At 41.2% G+C, this 24,218-nt stretch overlaps 1 protein-coding gene and 1 pseudogene across 2 annotated transcripts in view; both read left to right on the top strand.

Annotated features, from left to right (window-relative positions):
• SEC24A (SEC24 homolog A, COPII coat complex component) overlaps window positions 1-22,120 on the top strand; it is a 77,373-nt gene extending 55,253 nt beyond the window's left edge. For both annotated transcript variants that reach the window (XM_055297681.2, XM_055297682.2), the window contains 8 exons: window positions 726-899; window positions 2,634-2,744; window positions 6,102-6,277; window positions 11,841-11,978; window positions 14,161-14,265; window positions 17,370-17,462; window positions 20,246-20,349; window positions 21,664-22,120. In XM_055297681.2, coding sequence (XP_055153656.1) covers window positions 726-899; window positions 2,634-2,744; window positions 6,102-6,277; window positions 11,841-11,978; window positions 14,161-14,265; window positions 17,370-17,462; window positions 20,246-20,349; window positions 21,664-21,778 — 1,016 coding nt within the window. In that variant the 3' untranslated portion in view covers window positions 21,779-22,120. The remainder of the gene's footprint in view (window positions 1-725; window positions 900-2,633; window positions 2,745-6,101; window positions 6,278-11,840; window positions 11,979-14,160; window positions 14,266-17,369; window positions 17,463-20,245; window positions 20,350-21,663) is intronic.
• Window positions 12,308-12,407, top strand: LOC129457855 (uncharacterized; annotated as a pseudogene).
• Window positions 22,121-24,218: the final 2,098 nt, after the last annotated feature.

Below are 24,218 nucleotides of genomic sequence, written 5' to 3'. Positions count from 1 at the left end.
TGCAGTGGCGCAATCTCGGCTCACTGCAAGCTCCGCCTCCCGGGTTCATGCCATTCTCCTGCCTCAGCCTGTCCGAGTAGCTGGGACTACAGGCGCCCGCCACCGTGCCTGGCTAATTTTTTGTATTTTTAGTAGAGATGGGGTTTCACCGTGGTCTCGATCTCCTGACCTCGTGATCCACCCGCCTCGGCCTCCCAAAGTGCTGGGATTGCAAGCGTGAGCCACCGCACCCGGCCTTTTGTGTTTCTTTTTGAGACAGAGTCTCTCTCTGTCACCCAGGCTGGAGTGCAGTGGCGCAATCTCAGCTCACTGCAATCTCTGCCTCCCAGGTTCAAGCAGTTCTCCTGCCTCAACCTCCCGAGTAGCTGGGATTGCGGGCGCCTGCCACCATGCTCGGCTAATTTTTGTGTTTTTGGTAGAGACAGGGTTTCACCATGTTATTGGCCAGGCTGATCTCACACTGACCTCAGGCGATCCACCCGCCTTGGCCTCCCAAAGTGCTAGGATTGCAGGCGTGAGCTACCGCACCTGACCCAAAAATGTTTTTTGAAAATTAGTGTCCCTACCTTCATTTCAAAAGGCATCTGTTATTCCTTTACCTCACTAAGTACTGTGTATTATCTAGATTTCTTTACTTATTGCCAATCTGATACGTAACTAGGATAAAATGTAAATATCAGTATGTAGGTATATAAAAATCATTTTGTTACCTTTTTCTCTTCTAGGTCTTTCCATTCATACTTTCCATGGGAACTTCTTTGTTAGGTCAACCGACTTATTGTCTTTGCCTAATGTCAACCCAGACGCTGGGTATGCAGTACAGATGTCAGTGGAAGAGAGTCTTACTGACACTCAGTTGGTTTCTTTTCAGTCAGCACTCTTGTATACATCCAGCAAAGGTAAGTTGTTTGTTTTTTTGGATTTCAAATGTTCAAATATTATCTGGATTTCAAATGTTAAAACAGGCTATAAAACACATGTAGCATATCTTATGCGTGCTAAGTTAAAATTTCTATTTTATTTATTTATTTATTTATTTATTTAGAGACAGAGTCTCACTCTGTCACCAGGCTGGAGTGCAGTGGCACGGTCTCTGCTCACTGCAACCTCTGCCTCCTGGGTTCAAGTGATTCTCCTGCCTCAGCCTCCCGAGTAGCTGGGACTACAGGTGTGCGCCACCACACCCAGCTAATTTTTGTATTTTTAGTAGAGATGGAGTTTTGCCATGTTGGCCAGGATGGTGTGAATCTCTTGACCTCGTGATCTGCCCGCCTTGGCCTCCTAAAGTGCTGGGATTACAGGCATGAGTCACCGTGCCCAGCCCTTAAAATTTTTATTACCAAAAGCAGTAAACCAACTAAAAAGTTCAAAAAAGAGATTTTTAAAAATTTAGCGTATTGTCATTTGAATACGATCCCTGTTCATTTAGTAATAACCTGAATAAAAAGAATTTTATAGTTAAAAAAAAAATTAAAAGAAGTAGGGCCAGGTGTGGTGGCCTGTAAACCTAGCACTTTGGAAGGCTGACTGGGGAGGATCACTTGAGGCCAGGAGTTCAAGACCAGCCTGGACAACATAGTGAGATACTGTCTCTAAAAAAATATTTTTTTAATTAGCCAGGTGTAGTGGCACACACTGGTAGTCCTACCTACTTGGAGGCTGAGTAGGGAGGATTGTTTGAGCCCAGGAGTTTGAGGCTGCAGTGAGTTATGATTGTGCCACTGCAGTCCTGCCTGGGCAACAGAATGAGACCTTGTTTCTAAAAAAAAAAAAAGGTGAAATTTTTAATATTTATGTACTTATTTATTTATTTATTATTTTTATTTTTTTTTGAGACAGAGTCTTGCTGTGTCCCCCAGGCTGGAGTGCAGTGGCACGATCTCGGCTCACTGCAAGCTCCGCCTCCCGGGTTCACGCCATTCTCCTGCCTCAGCCTCCCGAGTAGCTGGGACTACAGGCGCCCGCCAACACGCCCGGCTAATTTTTTGTATCTTTAGTAGAGACGGGGTTTCACCGTGTTAGCCAGGATGGTCTCGATCTCCTGACCTTGTGATCCGCCCGCCTCGGCCTCCCAAAGTGCTGGGATTACAGGCTTGAGCCACCGCGCCTGGCCACTTATTTATTTTTAATAGAGATAGGGTCTCACTATGTTGTCCAGCCCTGTCTTGAACTCCTGGCCTCAGGTGATCCTCTCACCTTAGCCTCCCAAAGTGCTGGGTGCTGGGATTACAGGTGTGAGCCACTGTGTCTGGCCAATATAAAACATTTGATACTGTCTCTGCTTACTATATAACTATACTACCTGGTTCTAAATTGAAAAGAAGTTATTTATTTATATATGTGTGTGTGTGTGTGTGTGTGTGTGTGTGTGTGTGTGTATATATATATATATATATATATATATTTTTTTTTTTTTTTTTTTTTTTTTTAAGAGATGGAGTCTCACTGTATTGCCCAGGCTGCACTTAAAATCTTGAGCTCAAGGGATCCTCCTGTCTCTGCCTCTGGAGTAGCTGGGACTACAGGGGTGCACCACTGCACCCAGCTAAGAAGTGATTTTTCCAAGTGACTTTCATATAATCTTTTGTTATATATAGTTGCCCCTCACTGTTGTTTGTGTATTTTCCCCAAAGGCGAAAGAAGAATTCGTGTTCATACTTTGTGTTTGCCAGTAGTTTCAACTCTGAATGATGTCTTTCTTGGAGCTGATGTTCAAGCAATTTCAGGGTTATTGGCCAATATGGGTAAGAGTTGTTATCTGTTATAAATATCTTACAAGTAATAACATTAGGCACATCCAAACAGTTTTGTTTTCCTTTAAATAGTTAGCTTTATAGTTTGAATGTTTTAGATCCCCTGGGTGCCTACTAAGTAACTATTTGAATGAAAAGATCTGCTGCAGATAATCTTATCTTTTTTGTTTGTTTATTTAAACAAATTTATTGAGATATAATTACATACCATACCACTTCACCCAGTTTAATTGATAATTCATTTGTTTTTAGTGTTTTTACAGAGTTGTACAGCTATCACCACAATCTAATTTTACAGCGTTTCTATTGTCCCAAGAGGAAGCTCGTGCTCATTAGCAGTTACTGTCCACTTCTTCCTCCCTCCCTTACTGGCCTTAAGTAACCACTAAACTATTTTCTGTCTCTATATATTTATATATTTGTCTATACTGAACTTAGCTATATCTTTTTTTTGTTTTTTTTTTGAGATGGAGTTTTGCTCTTATTGCCCAGGCTGGAGTGCAATGTCGCAATCTCGGCTTACCACAACCTATCTCCCGGGTTCAAGCGATTCTTCTGCCTCAGAGTCCCGAGTAGCTGGGATTACAGGCATGCGCCCCCATGCCCGGCTAATTTTTGTATTTTTACTAGAGACAGGGCTGGTCAGGCTGGCCTCGAACTCCCGACCTCATGTAATCCACCCCTCCCTTGGCCTCCCAAAGTGCTGGGATTACAGGCATGAGCCACCGTGCCTGGGCAACTATATCTTATGTAATGGTTAATATTAGTGCTATTTAATACTCTTTTTATGAGAAGCAGTTTACCATAAAGATCATTAGACTTAGAGTCATGGAATTTGGGATTGAAAACCAGTTTACCACCATACATTTGTTTGCAGCCAAATCATGTGAGCCAATAGAAAACTTACTGATATCTTCACCTATTTATTTCCTTCTCAGATACAATTGTCGTCTTGATTTTTTTGGTCCCTTTTCAAATACATACAGCTTAATAACATCATTTTGACTCTTGTGGTCTTTCTACTTGAGGGAAGACTTCAGTGGGTCCATTTTATTTCTTTTGTTTTTGAAAACAGAGTCTTGCTCTGTCACCCAGGGTGGAGTGCAATGGTGTGGTTCTAGCTCACTGCAGCCTTTACCTCCTGGGCTCAACAGATACTCCCACCTCAGCCTCCTGAATAGCTGGGATTACAGGCCCACACCACCACACCCAGCTAACTAACATTCATTCATTCACTCATTCATTTATTTATTTATTTAGAGACAGAGTCTCATTCACCCTCCCAGGGTGGAGTGCAGTGGCACAATCTCGGCCCACGGCAACCTCTGACCCCAAAGTTCAAGCGATTCTCCTGCCTCAGCCTCCCAAGTAGCTGGGACACAGGCGCACGACACCACACCCAGTTAATTTTTGTATTTTTAGTAGAGACAGGGTTTCACCATGTTGGCCAGGATGGTCTCGATCTCTTGACCTTGTGATCTACCACCTCGGCCTCCAAAGTGCTGGGATTACAGGCATGAGCCACCATGCCCGGCCGTCAACCAGCTAACTTTAAAAAAAAAAAGTTTTTAGAGACAGAGTCTCACCATGTTGCCCAGGCTGATCTTGAATCCCGGGCTCAAGCAATCCTCCTGCTTTAGCCTACCAAACTGTTGGGATTATAGCTGTGAGTCACCACACCTGGCCTCAGTAGGACCATTTGCTTCAAACTTAATTCTGTCTGTATCAGGAATAGTTACCCACTTTCTTGAATTTCCTATTGGGAAAAATGTTTTACATGGAGCCTGGTAAAGGATTTACCCACACTTGAGTCTTTTATGTTGTTAGATGTTCAAGATTGTGACCTATGAAATTTGAATATCACTGCCTTTATTTTTTTTATTTTTATTTTTTATTTTTGAGATGGAGTCTCGCTCTGTCACCCAGGGTGGAGTGCAGTGATGTGATCTTGGCTCACTGCAACCTCCGCCTCCAGGGTTCACGCCATTCTCCTGCCTCAGCCTCCCCAGTAGCTGGGACTACAGGTGCCCGGCTAATTTTTTGTATTTTTAGTAGAGACGGGGTTTCACCGTGTTAGCCAGGATGGTCTTAGTCTCCTGACCTTGTGATCCACCCACCTCGGCCTCCCAAAGTGCTGGGATTACAGGCATGAGCCACTGTGCCAGGCCTATTTTTTTGTTTAAGTTACATTTTTTTTGTAACTGTGATTATTATTATTATTGACAGCAGTAACTATTAGGTGGGTTTTGTGGATTTTTGATAAATTGTCACAACTTTGTAAGTATTGGTTCTGCTACCATATTGAATGTATTTTTAGTACCACATGGATGGAGTTTAGTTATTTGAGAAGTCTTCAATTATGCTTTTTTTTTTAAAGTATTGAAAAAATGTTTTTATGCAGAAACTCATATAAACAGAGTGCCATGGCAAATGATGAAAATCTGTCTAAATAAGAGGCCAGGCATGGTGGCTCATGCCTGTAATCCCAGGACTTTGGGAGGCCGAGGTGGGTGGATCACTTGAAGCCAGGAGTTTGAGACCAGCCTGGCCAACATGGTGAAACCCTATCTCTACTAAAAATACAAAAAAAAAAAAAGAAAAAACATTAGTCAGGTGTGGTGGCACAAGTCTGTAGTCCCAGCTATATAGTCCCAGCTACTCAGGAGGCTGAGGCAGGAGAATTGCTTGAACCTGGGAGGTGGAGGATGCAGTGAGCCAAGACCACACCACCGCACTCCAGCCTGGGCCATAGAGCGAAACTCTGTCTCTAAATAAATAAATAAATAAATAACTCTAAGAGCTCTTTCTGTAAATATAAAATAAAAACTCTGGCTGGGCATGGTGGTTTGTGCCTATAATCCCAGCACTTTGGGAGGCTGAGGCAGGAGGATTGCTTGAGGCCCAGGAGTTTGAGATCAGCCTGAGCAACATGGGGAGACTTTGTACAAAAAAATTGTTTTAATTAATTAAAATTTCAAAAGAACTGTTTTGAAACACTGTGCATTTCAGGAAACACAGGAAAGCATTGTGTGTTTAATTGCAATGTTTTTCTTTCTCAACGGTATATAAAATGTTGGATTACAATCAGTAGCATAACTGAGGCTCAGGAAGGTTAAGTTACTTGCCAAATCATTATACAGCTAGGAAATAGCAGAGCAGCATTTCAACAGAGGTTGGCTCAGTTCTCCAGACCATGCTTTTAGCTGCTGTGTTTTGTCTCGTTTGTGTATGTAGTAAATTGAAGAGATACTTAGTATAGTTTTTAAAAATTATCTCTTCTATCCTTAACAGTGGACTAGCTAAACTTCTATCATATTTCTTTTTTGTCCTTACCCTCACCTTGCTTAGCTGTTGACAGATCTATGACTGCCAGTCTGAGTGACGCTCGGGATGCTCTAGTGAATGCAGTCATTGACTCCCTTTCAGCTTACCGTTCTTCAGTCTTAAGTAACCAGCAGCCTGGACTCATGGTTCCTTTTTCTTTGCGGCTTTTCCCACTTTTTGTGTTGGCTCTCCTTAAACAGGTAAGAAAAACAGGTACAGAAACTAACAGAATGATGCCCAGGCACTGTGGCCTACACCTGCAATCCCAGCACTTTGGGTGGCTGACGTGGGTGGATTGCTTGAGTCCAGGCATTTGAGACCAGCCTGGGCAACATGGTGAAACCTGGTCTCTGCAAAAAATACAAAAAAAAACTAGCCAGGTGTGGTGGTGCATGCCTGTAGTCCCAGCTACTTGGGAGGCTGAAGTGGGAGGATGGTTGAGTCCAGGAAGCAGAGGTTGTAGTGAGTCCATATCGCACCACTGTACTCCAACTTGGGTGACAGAGCCAGATTCTGTCTCAAAATAAACAAAAAGAAAGAAACGAACACGATGGAAACATCAAAAGGCAAAATTTTTATCCTATGAATCCCTAAACATTGTATATGTAACATTATGCTGGTTAAATTTTTGATGACAGGGACCTTACCTCTTATTTGAACTTTTCAAAGTTTAATAACCAAAGAAACTTACAGAAAACTGATTCAGAGCAAGCTCCTTGTTCATAAGATGCTTCTCTAAGCAGAGTATTCAGTGACATTATAAAAAATTCAACTGATAATCAGTTTTCCAGAACAAGAATTGTATATTATATTGCTGGTGCAAGAAGGCACACATGCACTGTGTGTTCTCACTTATATGTGAAAGCTAAAAAATCAAACATATGGAAGCAGAAAGCAGAATGGTGGTTACTAGAGGCTGGGTGGTGGGGCAGGAATGGGGAGATATTGAACAAAAGGTACAGTGTTTTAGTTAGGAGGAATAAGTGATAACTATTTGAGGTTATGGGTATGTTACCTAGCTTCATTAAATCATTCCACATTGTATACTATATCATAGCATCCCTTTATACCTCATAGATATATACAATTAGAATTTTTCATCAACAAAAAATTTAACTTTTTTTTTAAAAGAAGAGACCATACATGTGATTTTTTTTTTTTTTTTTTTTTTTTTTCCTTTTTGGCTCTTTCCTGTCCCTACAGAATTTCAGCAACATTACACTTCTCTCTCTTTTTTTTTTTTTTTTTTTTTTTGAGACGGAGTCTTGCTCTGTCACCCAGGCTGGAGGGCAGTAGCGCGATCTTGGCTCACTGCAACCTCTGCTTCCCAGGTTCAAGCGATTCTCCTGCCTCAGCCTACCGAGTAGCTGGCATTACAAGTGTGTGCCACTATGTCCGACTAATTTTGTGTTTTTAGTAGAGACAAGGTTTCACCATGTTGGTCAGGCTCGTCTCAAACTCCTGATCTCAGGTGATTCGCCCGCCTTGGCCTCTCAAAGTGCTAGGATTATAGGCATGAGCTACCACATTACACTTCTTAATCTTTTTTTTTTTTTTTTTTTCCTGAGACAGGGTCTCCCTCTGTTGCCCAGGCTGGAGCGCAGTGGCACGATCTCGGCTCACCGCAACCTCTGCCTCCTGCGTTCAGGCAGTTCTCCCGCCTCAGCCTCATGAGTAGCTGGGATTATAGGCATGCACCACCACACCCCAGCTACTTTTTGTATTTTTAGTAGAGACAGGGTTTCACCATATTGGTTACGCTTATTTCTAACGCCCAACCTCGGGTGATCCTCCCGCCTCATCCTCCCAAAGTGCAGGGATTACAGCCGTGAGCCACCATGCCTGGCCCTTAATCTTCTTTAGATACACTTTCTTATACCTGTATACCTGCATACCTGTTTCCATGATCTGGATTGGACTTCCATATCCTTGTCTGAGTTTAAGTGTTTGTAGGGTTTTTCTTTGTTTCGCTTTGTTTGTAGGGTTTTTCTTTCGCTACTTATTATTTACATGTCTCCCCTGCCTGCTCTTTGCCTTCCTCCCAGAAAAGAAGGAAAACTCTGGTCTGGTGGAGTAGGCTTATTTATCCAGTGTCCAAAATTGAATGTCCAAGCTTATTGCCTCAGGATAAACTTACCTTATAAAATTTTATTTAAAAGCTCGTGTTGGCTGGCCGTGGTGGCTCATGCCTGTAATCCCAACACTTTGGGAGGCCAAGGCGGGCAGATCACTTAAGTTCAGGAGTTTGAGACCAGCCTGGCCAAAGTGGTGAAACCCTGTCTCTACAAAAAATACAAAAATTAGCAGGGCCTGGTGGCACATGCCTATAGTCACAGCTACTTGGGAGGCTGAGGCAGGAGAATCGTCTGAACCCAGGAGGCAGAGGTTGCAGTGAGCTGAGATTGCACCACTGCCCTCCAGCTTGGGTGACAAAGCGAGACTCCTTCTCTTAAAAGAAAAATTAAATAAATAAAAAACAAATAAAAGCTCATGTTGGCCAGGTGCCGTGGTTCACACCTATAACTCAATACTTTGAGAGGCCAAGGTAGAAGGATTGCTTAAAGCTAGGTGTTTGAGACCAGCCTGGGCAAGAAAGCAAGAATCTGTTTCTATTTAAAAATTTGTTTAATTTTTTTAATTAAAAAAGAAACAACTCATGTTAATAAAGCACCTGAAGCAGCATTCCAGATTCCAGAACTGTTCAAGGACTGCTGGCTGGGCACAGTGGCTCATGCCTGTAATCCCAGCACCTTGGGAGGCAAAGGCGGGAGGATTGATTGCTTGAGTCTGGGAGTTTGAGACCAGCCTGGACAACATAGTGAGATTCCACCCCTACAAAAAAAGTTTTTTAATAAGAAAAATAAAGGACTGCTCTGCATCTTTTTTTTTTTTTTTTTTTTTTTTTTTTAAACAGTCTTGCTATGTCACCCAGGCTGGAGTGGCAGTGGCAATCTCAGCTCACTGCGACCTCAGCCTCCTGAGTAGCTGGGATTATAGGTGTTTACCACCACGCCTGGCTAATTTTTGTATTTTTAGTAGAGACGGGGTTTCACCATGTTGGCCAGGCTGGTTTCGAACTCCTGACCTCAATGATCCACTGGCCTCGGCCTCCTAAATTGCTGGGATTATAGGCGTGAGCTACCACACCTGGCCTGCATCTTGTATTTTTCCTGAACTCTGGGATCTACTTGTTTGTTGTGTATAGTTTTTTCCAGGTGAGAAGAGCAACTCATTACTTTCTAGTAGGAGTGGTTTTGAATCTACAGTTCTCATTTCTTTTTCTTTTTTTTTTTTTTTTGAGATGGAGTCTCATACTATCATCTGGGCTGGAGTGTAGTGGCGTGATCTTGGCTCACTGCAACCTCCACCTCCCTGGTTCAAGTGATTCTCCTGCCTCAGCCTCCAGAGTAGCTGGGATTACAGGCACCCACCACCATGCCCAGCTAATTTTTTGTATTTTTAGTAGAGACAGGGTTTCACTATGTTGGCCATTCTGATCTCGAACTCCTGACCTTGTGATCCACCCTCCATGGCCTCCCAAAGTACTGAGATTACGGGCGTGAGCCACCATGCCTGGTCTCTAGTTCTCACTTCTTTAACTCAAATTATATATTTCCATTTCTAAATATAAGTACACAGATTACATAAATATTTAATTTTTTTTTTTCTTAAGATGGAGTCTGGCTCTTGTTCCCCAGGCTGGAGTGCAATGACACAATCTTGGCTCACTGCAACCTCTGCCTGCCGGGTTCAAGTGATTCTTCTGCCTCAGCCTCCCAAGTAGCTGGGACTACAGAGGTGTACCACCATGCCTGGCTAATTTTTTGTATTTTTAGTAGAGATGGGGTTTCACCGTGTTAACGAGGATGGCCTCAATCTCCTGGCCTCGTGATCTGCCCACCTCGGCCTCCCAAATTGTTGGGATTACACCCATTAGCCATTGTGCCTGGCAAATATTTAAATTTTAACATTTAAAAATCTGAGCTCTTCTTTCTCCTTCAGGCCTTTCTTGAAATACTTTTTTCTAAAGCCTGTATTCTCTGATCTTCCCCATTTAATATGCAATACCCTAATCCCACCCCATCCCACACCATCCTGACACCCCTAATCACTCTTACCTCCTGTATTTTTCCTATAGCATTTATCACTGACATACCACATATTTTGCTTATTTTTTATGCTTCCCTTAATAGGATGTAAGCTCCATGAGGACAAGGATTTTTATCTTTTTCATTCATTTTTTTGTCCTAGCAGTTAGAACAGTTCCTAGTATATAATAGACACTCAGGAAATATTTTTTGAATGAATAGGTGGAACTTTCCTTCTTCCATTAAAATCTTAAGAGCTTTTATTATCTTCCTTTAATATAGTCAGTGTACTTGTTTCAATATGTAATTTCATTATTCTTTTCTCTCTGCCTGTTTTACTCCTTTCCATCAGTTGGAATACTTAAAACCTTACCCATAACTGGCTGGGTGCGGTGGCTCATGCCTGTAATCCCAGCACTTTGGGAGGCCGAGGCAGGCGGATCATGAGGTCAGGAGTTCAAGACCAGCCTGACCAACATGCTGAAACCCGGTCTCTACTAAAAATACAAAAAAAAAAAAAAAAAAAAAAAAAAATTAGCTGGGCATGGTGGCACGTACCTGTAATCCCACCTACTCAGGAGGCTGAGGCAGGAGAATCACTTGAACCCGGGAGGCAGAGGTTGCAGTGAGCAGAGATCAAACCACTACACTCCAGCCTTGGCGACAGAGGGAGACTCCGTCACAAAAAAAAAAAAAAACAAAAAACCTTACCCATAACTTTTTTCTTCTCCATTTTTATCTGTGTAAAGAAAATAATAAGTTAAATATCATAGTTACTTATTAACTCATTTTACTAAGAAGTTTTCCTCATTTGTAGTAGTAGTATTTTTTCTTGTTTATTGGTATTATTTGTTACATTGTTTGTATGGTGGGAGAATCAATGACAGCTGCCATTAATCATCACCCAGCACTTATGGACCACTTAGTGCAGTATTCTAAGTGCACTACCCCCCAGCCACATACTGGTACCAGTGAGTGGCCTGTTAGGAACTGAGCCACACAGCAGGAGGTGACAGGTGGGCGAGGGAGCATTACTGCCTGAGCTCTGCCTCCTGTCAGATAAGTGGAAGCATTAGATTCTCATAGGAGCACCAACCATATTGTGAACTGAGCATGCAAGAGATGTAGGTTGCATACTCCTTATGAGAATCTAATGTCTGATGATATAAGGTGGAACAGTTTCATCCCAAAATCATCCTCCACCGTGTCCCCACCAGTCTGTGGAAAAATTATCTTCTGCGAAACCAGTCCCTGGTACAAAAAAGGACCACTGACGTAATGGATATCTTTTTGATCCTTCATGTATGCCTTTACTTTGTCATCTGCAGTATAACTTCATCCTTCCTATGGTGTTGCTTGGATTGTTACATCATTATCACTATCGTTATATGGTAGATAGAGTGTTTAGATCTATTTTATCAACTAGGAAACAGACACCATGGAGATCAGATAACTTTGCCATGGTCAGTTAGTTAATTTCAAAAGACTTTTAGGTGGGGCCATAGCTACAGTTTAATAGATGTGTGTGACTTCTTAAAAAAGATACTTTAAAAAAATTAACAGTAAATTTGTGAATTCTCTCTGAAAATATTTTTGTAACAACTGGCATTTTAAAAGTTCTGGATGTATTTTTAAAATATATTCTTTTGTGGGGAATGGGGGTTTTCTGTTACAGAAATCATTCCAGACTGGGACAAATGCACGTCTAGATGAACGCATTTTTGCTATGTGTCAAGTGAAAAACCAGCCCTTGCTTTACCTTATGCTCACAACTCATCCCAGTTTGTATAGAGTTGACAGTCTCTCAGATGAGGTAAGATGGATTGCTTTTTTGTGGCTTTTACTTGAACATTAGTAAGCCTAATCAAAGTCCAGTACAGAAATGAGGAAGGGTTTGTTTATTACTTAAGGCTTTATCTTTTATTTTATTTTATTTTATTTTATTTTATTGGCTAAGTCTGAGTAAAGAAATTTTAGTATAGGGAAGCTCTTAAAAATAGTACCTTTAAGTTTCCTAAAATACCATCTGTAGAGCAGATCTAAGAAATGGAAAGATTGTCAGATTGACCAGAGCAACTTACTAATTTATTCAAACAAATCGATCTTTTAACAACTGACATTTTAAAAGTTCTAGGTGCATTTTTGCTCACTTCAGCAGTAAATATACTAAAATTGGAATGATACAGAGAAGATTAGCATGGCCCTTGTGCAAGGATGACACGCAAATTCGTGAAGCATTTTTAGGAACAGAAAACCAAACACTGCATGTTCTCACTCATAAGCGGGAGTTGAACAATGAGAACACATGGACACAGGGAGGGAAATATCACACACTAGGGCCTGTCAGGGGGTGGGGGCAAGGGGACGGAGAGCATTAGCACAAATACCTAATGCATGTGGGGCTTAAAACCCAGATGACAGGTTGATGGGTGCAGCAAAACACCATGGCACATGTATGCCTATATATCAAACCTGCACGTTCTGCACATGTGTCCCAGAACTTAAAATATTAAAAAAAAAAGTTCTGGGTGTATTTTTAAAATATATTTTTTCTGGGGAATGGGGGTTCTTTGTTACAGAAATCATTCCAGACTGGAACAAGTGCACGTCTAGATCTGAGAGTGAAATTACATCTGAACACCCAGTTCAATGTAACAGTGTCCTTGAATTAAAGAAAAAATATTTATCTAAGTTGTAACATTGTTTTCCTTTGGTAGAAATTTACCAGAATTAAAGTCACAAGAATGAAAATGTTAAATCATAATCTTTCTAAAATTGTGATCAAGTTAAGATATATATTTTGGAAGTAATGTTTTGGTTAAAAACTTTTCAGGCCAGGTGCAGTGGCTCACACCTGTAATCCCAGCACTTTGGGAGGCCAAGGCGGGTGGATCAGGAGCTCCAGAGTTCAAGACTAGCCTGGCCAAGATGGTGAAACCCCGTCTCTAATAAAAATACAAAAAGCAAAAAAATTAACCAGCTATGGTGGCGGGTGCCTGTAATCCCAGCTACTCAGGAGGCTGAGGCAGAGAATTGCTTGAACCCAGGAGGCAGAGGTTGCAGTGAGCCAGGATCATGCCACTACACTCCCGCCTGGGTGACAGAGCGAGACTCTGTCTAAAAAACAAAAACCTTTGAAAATTTAAAGAATTTAATATGTGGGCCAGGTGCAGTGGCTCATGCCTGTAATCTGGCACTGTGGGAGGCCAAGGCAAGGGGATCACCTGAGGTCAGGAGTTCGAGACCAGCCTGGCCAACATGGCGAAACCCCATCTCTACTAAAGATACAAAAAATTAGCTGGGTGTGGTGATGCACGCCTATAATCCTGGGTACTCGGGAGGCTGAGGCAGGAGAATCACTGGAACCCGGGAGGTGGAGGTTGCGGTGAGCCAAGATGGTGCCATTGCACTCCAGCCTTGGCAACAAGAGAGAAACTCCATCTCAGAAAAAAAAAAAAAAAACAAGATCAGAAGTTAATTTGGCTTTACTGGGAGTCACAGTAGCTTAGTTAGATAAGTGATAACTATTTTGTCATCTTCTTTATATTTAAATATGAATAATTGGCAAGGTGCAGTAACTCATGCCTGTAACAGCACTTTGGGAGGCTGAGGCGGGTGGATCAACTGAGGTTGGGAGTTGGTGACCAGCCTGACCAACATGGAGAAACTCCGTCTCTACTAAAAATACAAAGTTAGCCAGGTGTCGTGGTGCATGCCTGTAGTCCCAGCTACTCGGGAGGCTGAGGCAGGAGAATCGCGTGAACCCAGGAGGCAGAGGTTGTGGTGAGCTGAGATTGCGCCATTGCACTTCAGCTTGGGCAACAAGAGCGAAACTCTGTCTCAAATAAATAAATAAATAAATAAGAATAATTGTGATTTACCTAAGCAAGGCCCAGACTTGTAGAGGTAACATTCATTTAATTTTTTGCTGTTGTTTAATTGTGACTCCATATTTCCTATATTTAAAACCCTTACTCTTTTACTTAATTCCTCAGGGAGCACTCAACATCAGTGATAGAACCATACCTCAGCCCCCCATTCTTCAGCTTTCAGTGGAGAAGCTGAGCAGAGATGGAGCTTTCCTCATGGATGCAGGCTCTGTAAGTAGTTTGACTTATCCTGACCCTCACTGCAAACTACTATACTGTTTTAATTTAGCATTTGGTTTCATTCCCTTTAATATCTCTCTTCCTGAACAGATTTCATATTTTAACCTATATACAGTCATACACTGATTAATGATGTGTAAGTCATGGCTTATATGATGGTGATCCCATAAGGTTTATAATGGAGCTGAAGAATTCCTATCATTTAGTATTTACTATGCTATATTTTTTTATTATTGCTTTGGAATGTACTCCTACTTAATTTTTTAAAAAGTTAACCTCAGGTCCTTGAGGAGGTATTCTAAAAGAAGATCTTATTATCATAGGAGATGACAGCTCTATGCATGTTACTACCCCTGAAGACCTTCCAGTGAGACAAGATGTGGAGGTGGAAGACAGTGAGATTAATGATCTTGACACTGTATAGGCCTAGCCTAATGTGTGTTTGTGTTTCAGTATTTAGCAAAACAATTTAAAAAATAAAAAATTTTAAAAATAGGGCCGGGCACGGTGGCTTACACCTATAATCCCAGCACTTTGGGAGGCCGAGGCAGGTAGATCATTTGAGGTCAGGAGTTCAAGACCAGCCTGACCAATGTGGTGAAAATCTCTACTAAAAATACAAAGAAATTAGCCAGGCGTGGTGGTGCATGCCTGTAATCCTAACTACTTGGGAAGCTGAGGGAGGAGAATCGCTTGAACCCAGGAGGCAGAGGTTACAGTGAGCCAAGATTGCACCACTGCACTCTAGCCTGGGCAACAGAGCAAGACTGCCTCAAAAAAGAAAAATTTTAAATAGAAAAATGCTTATAGAATAATGATATAAAGAATATTTTTGTACAACTGTACAATGTGTGTTTTAAGCTAAGTGTTACTACAAAAGAGTCAAAAAATTAAAATAATTTGGCCGGGCATGGTGGCTTATGCCTGTAATTGCAGTGCTTTAGGATGCCAAGGCAGGCAGATCGCTTGAGGTCAGGAATTCGAGACCAGCCGGGGCAACATGGTGAAGCCCTGTCTCTATTCAAAATGCAAATATTAGCCAGATGTGGTGGCTCAAGGCTGTAGTCCTAGCAACTCAGAAGGCTGAGGTGTGAGAATCACCTGAGCTGGGGAGGCTGAGGCTTCAGTAAGCTGAGATCATACCACTGCACTCCAGCCTGGGCAACAAAGTGAGACCTCGTCTCAAAAAAAAGAAGAAGTTGGCCGGGCCCAGTGGCTCACGCCTGTAATCCCAGCCTTTTGGGAGGCCAAGGATGGCAGATTCCTTGAGCCCAGGAATTCAAGAACAGCCTGGGCAATATAGCAAAACCCCATCTCTACTCAAAATACAAAATCCAGGCATGGTCACGTGCACCTGTAATACCAGCTACTTGGGAGGCTGAGGTTGGAAGATCACCTGAGCCCAGGAGGTCGAGGCTGCATTGAGCTGAGATCATACCACTGCACTCCAGCCTGGGCAGCAGAACAAGGCTCTGTCTCAAAAACAAAATTAAGAGGCTGGGTGCAGTAGCCCACACCTGTAATCCCAGCACTTAGGGATGCCAAGGCAGGCGGATCACCTTAGGTCAGGAGTTCAAGACCAGCCTGACCAACATGGAGAAACCCCGTCTCTACTAAAAATACAAAATTATCCAGGCGTGGTGGCACATGCCTGTAATCCCAGCTACTTGGGAGGCTGAGGCAAGAGAATCACTTGATCCTGGGAGGCGGAGTTTGTGGTGAGCCAAGATCGTGCCATTGCACTCCAGCCTGGGCAACAAGAGCAAAACTCCATCTCAAAAAAAAAAAAAAAAATTAAAAGAAGTTTATAAAGTTATAGTAAACTAAGGTTAATTATTGAAGCAATGGCCGGGCACGGTGGCTCACACTTGTAATCCCAGCACTTTGGGAGGCTGAGGCGGGCGGATCACGAGGTCAGGAGATCGAGACCACGGTGAAACCCCGTCTCTACTAAAAATACAAAAAAAATTAGCCGGGCGTGGTGGCGGGCGCCTGTAGTCCCAGCTACTCGGAGAGGCTGAGGCAGGAGAATGGCGTGAACTCGGGAGGCGGAGCTTGCAGTGAGCCGAGATTGCGCCACTGCACTCCAGCCTGGGCGACAGAGCGAGACTCCGTCTCAAAAAAAAAAAAAAAAATTATTGAAGCAAGAAATTTTTATATATATATCTAGTGTAGCCTAAATGTACATTGTTTGTAAAGTTTATAGCAGTGTCCAGTAATGTCCTAGGCCTTTACACTCACTCACCACTCACTGACTCACCCAGAGCAACTTTCAGTCTTGTGCACTCCATTCGTGGTAAGTGCCCTATACAGGTGTACTGTTTATCCCTTCTGCCATATTTTTACTATACCTTTCCTATATTTAGATACACAAATACTTAGCATTGTGTTACAGTTGCCTACAGTATTCAGTACAGCAACATGCTATAGACGTTTGTAGCCTAGGTACAGTAGGCTATACCATTAAGGCTTGTGTAAATCCACTCTGTGATGTTCACACAGTGAAATCACATAACAACACGTTTCTCAGCATGTATCCCCATTGTTAAGTGATTCGTGACAGTACGTTTCTCTGCCACCTTTCCCCTCCATATCCTCCTTGTTTCATGCCAAGCATAAAATGTCTCATCAGGTAAATACTAGTTATTATTAATTCATTTAAAGGCTGTACAATCTCACTAAATATACTTACCTTTTTGACTTTTTAAAATACACTCAGGCTGGGTGCGGTGGCTCACACCTGTAATCCCAGCACTTTGGGAGGCTGAGGCAGGCAGATCTCTTGAGGTCAGGAGTTCAAGACTAGCCTGGCCAATATGGTGAAACCCCATCTCTACTAAAAATACAAAAATTAGCTGGGCATGGTGGCACACGCCTTTAGTCCCAGCTACTCTGGAGGCTGAGGTGGGAAATCGCTTGAACCCAGGAGGCAGAGGTTGCAGTGAGCCGAGATTGCACCACTGCACTCCAGCCTGGGTGACAGAGTGAGACCCTATCTCACAAATATATATATAAAATAAAAATAAAATGTACTCACTCAACAGACTCACCTTTATGTATGCTACATCTCAAAATAATTTTATTTCTGGCCCTAGGTACTGATGCTTTGGGTTGGAAAAAATTGTACACAGAATTTTCTCAGCCAAGTTCTAGGAGTTCAAAACTATGCATCAATTCCACAGCCTATGGTAAGACTCTTTTATTATAGTGATTATAAAGGGCATTTCAAAGTTGGCAAAAACATGAATATCCCCTATTTTGATATCAGAAAATAATAACAAAATCATACCAAAAATTTTTATTGATAGGTTTTCATATTGATGGATTCTATGACTCCACTCATAGAATCATTAGGGAATTTATGTATTTAAAAGGCAGATATGCCAGGCGCAGCGGCTCACGCTGTAATCCCAGCACTTTGGGAGGCCAAGGTGGGCTGATCACGAGGTCAAGAGATCGAGACCATCCTGGCCAACATGGTGAAACCCCTTCTCTACTAAAAATAAAAAATTAGTTGGGCATGGTGGCACACGCCTGTAGTCCCAGCTACTTCGGGAGATTGAGGCAGGAGAATCGCTTGAACCTGGAAGGTGGACGTTGCAGTGAGCCAAGATTGTACCACTGCATTCCAGCCTGGCAACAGAGCGAGACTCCATCTCAAAAAAAAAAAAAGATATGCCAGGCATGGTGGCTCACACTTGTAATCCCAGCACTTTGGGAAGCTGAGGTGGGAGGATCACTTGAGCCCTGGAGTTTGAGACCCACCCTAAGCAACATAGTGAGACCCCATAACTACAGAACATTTTTAAAATAGCTGGGCATGGTGGCACACAACTGTGGTCTTAGCTACTTACGAGGCTGAAATGGGAGGAGTGCTGGGACCTGGGAGGTTGAGGCTGGAGTGAGCAGTGATTGCGCTGCTGCACTCCAGCCTGGGCAACAGAGCAAGAACCTGTCTCAAAAAATAAATAAATAAAAGACAGGCCGGGCGCGGTGGCTCACGCTTGTAATCCCAGCACTTTGGGAGGCCGAGGCGGGCGGATCACGAGGTCAGGAGATCAAGACCACGGTGAAACCCCGTCTCTACTAAAAATACAAAAAAAAAAATTAGCCGGGCGTGGTGGCAGGCGCCTGTAGTCCCAGCTACTCGGAGAGGCTGAGGCAGGAGAATGGCGTGAACCCAGGAGGCGTAGCTTGCAGTGAGCCGAGATTGCACCACTGCACTCCAGCCTGGGCGACAGAGCAGGACTCCGTCTCAAAAATAAAAAAAAAATAAATAAATAAATAAAAGACAGCTGTGTCAGGATTATAGCTAGGATAAGCACTGGCTTTCAGGCCTTGAACAGAACTACTGGACTGGATGACTAAGGGTTTTAAGTAATGAGTAAGAAATTGTTATATTTTTAGTAATACCTGAATGAATCAGTTAATTCTGGATGTCATGCTAAAATGAAGGGAAGAACTAAGAGGTTTTTTTTAGATGACGGCTTAGAAACTATGCCCAAGGGGTACCTGCTACTTGTTTTTGTAAATAAGGTTTTATTGGAACATCCATGCCTGTTCACTTATGTATTGTTTATGGCTACTTTGGTGTAACAATGGCAGGGTTGCCCAGGCACAGTGGCTCACACCTGTAATCTCAGCACTTTGGGAGGCCAAGGCTGGCGAATCACCTGAGGTCGGGAGTTCAAGACCAGCCTGGCCAACATGGAGAAACCCCCGTCTCAAGGCGAGGCAGGCGAATAACCTGAGGTCAGGAGTTTGAGACCAGCCTGGCCAACATGGAGAAACCCCCATCTCTACTAAAAATAGAAAATTAGCCGGGTGTGGTGGCGCACACCTTTAATCCCAGCTACTCTCCCAGCTACTCGGGAGGCTGAGGCAGGAGAATCTCTGGCAGGAGAATCGCTTGAATCTGGGAGGCAGAGGTTGTGGTGAGCCAAGATGACACCATTGCACTCCAGCCTGGGCAACAAGAGCGAAACTCTGTCTCAAAAAATAAAAAACAATGGCAAGTTAAGTAGTTGCAGCAGAGACCAAATGATCTGCAAGCCTAAAGTATTTACTATAAGGGCCTTTAAGAAGTTTGCCTACTCCTGTTCTAGATTATTCATAGAAAATTGTGGTCCCAAGTCAAGTTGCATTGGCATCACTGTGGGAATTTTTTAGGAAAGCAAAATCTCAGGACCACAACCCTGCCCCAGACCTCCTAAATCATTATCTGTAGTTCAAGAAGATGATCAGGTGATTCATATACATGTTAAAATTCAAGGCCAGGCATGGTAGCTCACACCTGTTATCCCAGCACTTTGGGAGGCCGAGGTGGGCAAATTGCTTAAGCCCAGGAGTTCAAGACCAGCCTGAGCAACATGGTGAGATCCTCGTCTTTACTAAAAATACAAAAATTACCTGGCAGGTGGCACACGCCTCTTATTCCAGCTACTTGGTGAGGCTGAGGTGAGAGAATCACTTGAGCCTTGGGAGGCAGTGGAGGTTACAGTGAGCCATGATCACACCAGTGCAGTTCAGCCTGGGCAACAGAGCAAGACCTTGTCTCAAAAAATAAATTAAGTTAAATTTGAGAAGTAGGCTAGGCATTGTGGCCCACTCCTGTAATCCCAGCACTTTGGGAGGCCGAGGCAGGTGTATTGCCTGAGCCCAGGAGTTCGAAATCGGCCTGGGCAACATGGCAAAACCCGTCTCTGCAAGAAATACAAAAATTATTCAGGCGTAGTAGCACGTACCTGTAGTCCCAACTACTCAGGAGGCTATGGTGGGAGGATCACTGGAGCCTGGAGGTTGAGACTGCAGTGAGCCGTGATTATGCCACTGCACTCCAGCCTGGCAACAGAGACCTTGTCTCAAAAAAGAAAAAAAATGTAATTAAAAAAATAAAAATTTGAAAAGTACCATAGACCATACATTAGATATGTAATTAAAGTAATTGGATATTGTTGGTTTTGGTTAACAGACAGACCTTCCAGAACTTGATACACCAGAATCTGCCAGAATAATAGCTTTCATCTCTTGGCTTAGAGAGCAGAGACCATTTTTCCCAATACTTTATGTAATAAGGTAAGTTGAATTTTCCATTTGCTAGTAGTAAAACAATTTGTTTGGCCTTGCCAGGACCTGACAAGAGTATAGCAAAACAAAGGAGAAGAAAGAAAAAGAATTCTTCTCAATAAATAGCGTAAATCATGCCTTGTATCCAATTATTGGAAATACTGAACTTTTTTCATTTTCAATTGACAAATAATAAGTGTATATATTTATGGGGTACACTGATTTCTTGATACATGTATACATTGTGGAATGATCAAATTAGGCTAATTAACATATTCATCTTCTCAGCCAGTTATTGTTTCCTTGTGGTGAGAACATTTAAAATCCATTGTTTTGCCTATTTTAAAATATACAATACGTTATTATTAACCATAGTCATCATACTGTGTAATAGATCACCAGAATCTATTCATCCTAACTGAAATTTTGTACCCTTTGACTAACATCTCTTCTTTCCTTCTCCACAGCCACTTCCTGCCTCCTAGCCTCTAATAACCATAATTCTATTTTCTACTTATATGAGTTCAACTTTTTTAGGTTCCACACATAAGTAAGATCGTGTGGTGTTTGTCTCTCTGTGCCTGGTTTATTTCACTCAGCATAATGTCACAAATGACAGAATTTCCTGGTTTTTAAAGGCTGAATAGAAGTCTCCGGGCGCGGTGGCTCATGCCTGTAATCCCAACACTTTGGGAGGTCGAGGCGGGCAGATCACCTGAGGTTGGGAGTTCGAGACCAGCCTGACCAACATGGAGAAACCCTGTCTCTACTAAAAATACAAAATTAGCCCTGCATGGTGGCGCATGCCTGTAATCCGAGCTACTCGGGAGGCTGAGGCTGGAGAATACCTTGAACCCAGGAGGCGGAGGTTGCGGTGAGCCAGGATTGTGCCATTGCACTCCAGCCTGGACAACAAGAGCAAAACTCCGTCTCAAAAAAAAAAAAAAAAGGCTCAGTAGAATTCCATTGTGTATATATACCACATTTGAAAAATCCATTCATTCAGTTATTTCCATATCTTCGCTCTTGTGATTAATGCTGCAATGATCATGGAAGTGCAGACATCTCTTTGATATACTGATTTCAATTCCTTTGGATATATATTCAGAAATGGAATTTCTGGATCAACTATTTCTCTTAATTCCACTCTAAGCTTTTCCCTTAAACAAAAATTTACATAATCAACCAAGTATTCTCAGAGAAAGCCTCTAGAAGTAACTGTTTATATAGTAAATGTTATGGTTATGAGGAAATCAAAAGCCTTCTGACAATTCTATTTTACTGCTACATTTTATCTAAATTTTTTTGCCTTTTATTCCTAAGGGATGAGAGTCCAATGAAAGCAAACTTCCTTCAAAACATGATAGAAGACAGAACAGAATCTGCATTATCATATTATGAATTCCTGTTGCATATACAGCAACAAGTGAATAAATGAATGAATGAAGAAATTTGACTTAATTATTTCTAAGGAATGTCATGATAGTGCAGAATACCTGGAAATGTGTAATACCTTCTTTTTCTATTATGTTTGTGGACTAATGTGATGATTGAGATGTTCTCACTGTGATTTCAACAACCTATAGCAAATAAAAGTCCACAGCAGAGAATCAAACATGCAACTCTGAAATACTGTATTTTTCAAATTAGAATATAGCTACATATGATTGGATACTTTTTTCTTGCCAATTATGTTTGAGTTGTTATGGATTAAAATAAGACAAGACAATATTGCAGAGGCAAAGTACACTTTGTAAAATAAAGATTTCTGTGTTCTACATGTATATTTCTCATTTTTAATGTTTCTGAATCTTTGGCTGCTACATTTAAAACCTCACAAAACTAAGTATTGCAGGGAAGTTACAAATTCATTGGTAGTGGTGTTTTTAAAATAAAAACAATGGGAAGTAAATATAATGTAGGAAAACTAGAATTCATTCCCCACACGTGTCTTTTTTTTTTTTCTTTGTTAAGGAAGGGAAAGGATCATCATGTTGACTAAAACTAGAGTAAACTAATTCTAGTATAGCTTGAGAAAAATATGAGGAAACACATTCAAGCTTTAAAATCTGTCAGTATTCTTTATACTTGAAGAACAAAGTCACTTTGATTTGAAGTGAGAACTATCATTAGGTGGTTTTCTGATTTCCTGATGAAGACTTGGACATACTGTCTTAATCTGTAGTGAAAAGAATTTGAGCTGTCTTCATAAACATTGGGACTGGCAATGATAATAGGGAGATAAGAAACTTTAATTATCTTGATCCTTTAAGTGGATTTTATTTGGTGCATTTCTGCTCTGGGTGTATAATAAAAGTGGGGGTTTTTTGGTGAAATGAGAGTGAAGAAATAAAAGGTTTCTAAAGTGCTATCCAAATACATCAGTAACATTTTTCTAAGGAGTTTAATTGTTAAATTGGAAGTCATTCATAAGAAATATTTATTCTTGAATATGAAAATCTATTAAAGCATAAATGCTGCTGTTTGATTCAGTGGATATTAAGATTATACACATCCAACATATTAAAGTTATGAAAGAAACTTGATTTCTGAAAATCCTCAAGAGACTGCTTTCTTGATTCAGCTAGAGAAATATTATAGTCAAAACTATTGAGTGAATTTTGTTTACAAATAGGTAAATTATACATTTGTATATTTAAAGTGCTGTGACATAGTGTCTTTAAGAGTTTGGCTCAGTTTTCACAGATTCATTTTGTCTTAAGAATTTCTTAAATATGTTCATGTATGATACTTGATCAAAATATTTTTGGGTTTTTTGTTTTGTTTTAATGGATTAGAAAATGTGTTTACAATCTTGGTCTTATATGATCACCAATGGAATAGTAACTTTCAGGTTTATATCAACATGAGCTGACTTTAACTGAGTTGTTTGGGATAGGGAAGAAGCAATCCCTCTACAGTATACAACTACTGCTTGCCAGCTGGATCAAAATAATCATGTTTTATGAAAATATCTCCCTTAAGCAGTGTTAAGGTTGGTTTGCAGTGTGTAAGTGGCACATTGAACTGGAAGTTTTCTTGAAAGCTGCTTCATCTATTAAGAAGCAATTTTCAAATTGTAGCAAATTATATTATCCCCTCTTTTAAAGAAACAGTCATTATATGCTGATGTTTCTTAAAATAACTAAAATGCGCCTCTTAATGTGATTTTAAATGGAGTTATTTGTAGGTCCTTTCTTAGTAGTAAAGAATCTTCTAGAGGGAAACATTTGTGCTTTTAGGGATAATCTTTGTGCCTCACTACATCCCTAAGTGGGTATGACTTTTGTTATTACCACATGCTTAATTAGTATATTTCACAAATTTACTTTTAAATATTATTTTAGATACTGTGTAACATGTGCAATTCACAATAATTTTATAACAGGTCATGAAAAATATAACTTTAGTTAGGATTCACAATATTTGTTCTCCACATAATGAGAGAATGAATGAGCCTTTGGAGATACTGATATAAAGCAATTATTTTTTGCAGTGTTGAATATGTTTTTCAGTTTGATTCTTTTTTTTTACCCCAATAGGGCACTACCTGCCATATCATCTTGTATTACTTTTTGATGTAAAGCAACTAATATTTACACTATGCCATATTTTTTTTAATCATAGTTGTAAATTATGAAAGATCGTTGAATTTTCTACAGATCTACAACTACTAATGTAACAGACAAGGGCAATCTTGGTATTTAAATCTGAGCATGGCAGTTCTACCATAAAAAGTACTCTATTTTTCTAATTTCTAGGATTTTTAAAATAACATTTCTGTAAGTCTGACATACTAATAGTCGCTCAAGCAGTACCATTTATTTTAGTTTGCATATATTTTCACTGTTTTTAATTTAATGTATTGAGTCTAACAG

This window comes from Symphalangus syndactylus, chromosome 11 (genome assembly GCF_028878055.3).
Source record: "Symphalangus syndactylus isolate Jambi chromosome 11, NHGRI_mSymSyn1-v2.1_pri, whole genome shotgun sequence".
NCBI lineage: Eukaryota > Metazoa > Chordata > Mammalia > Primates > Hylobatidae > Symphalangus > Symphalangus syndactylus.
Note: the sequence above shows the minus strand (reverse complement) of the source record. Positions and strands in the feature narration are given on the sequence as shown.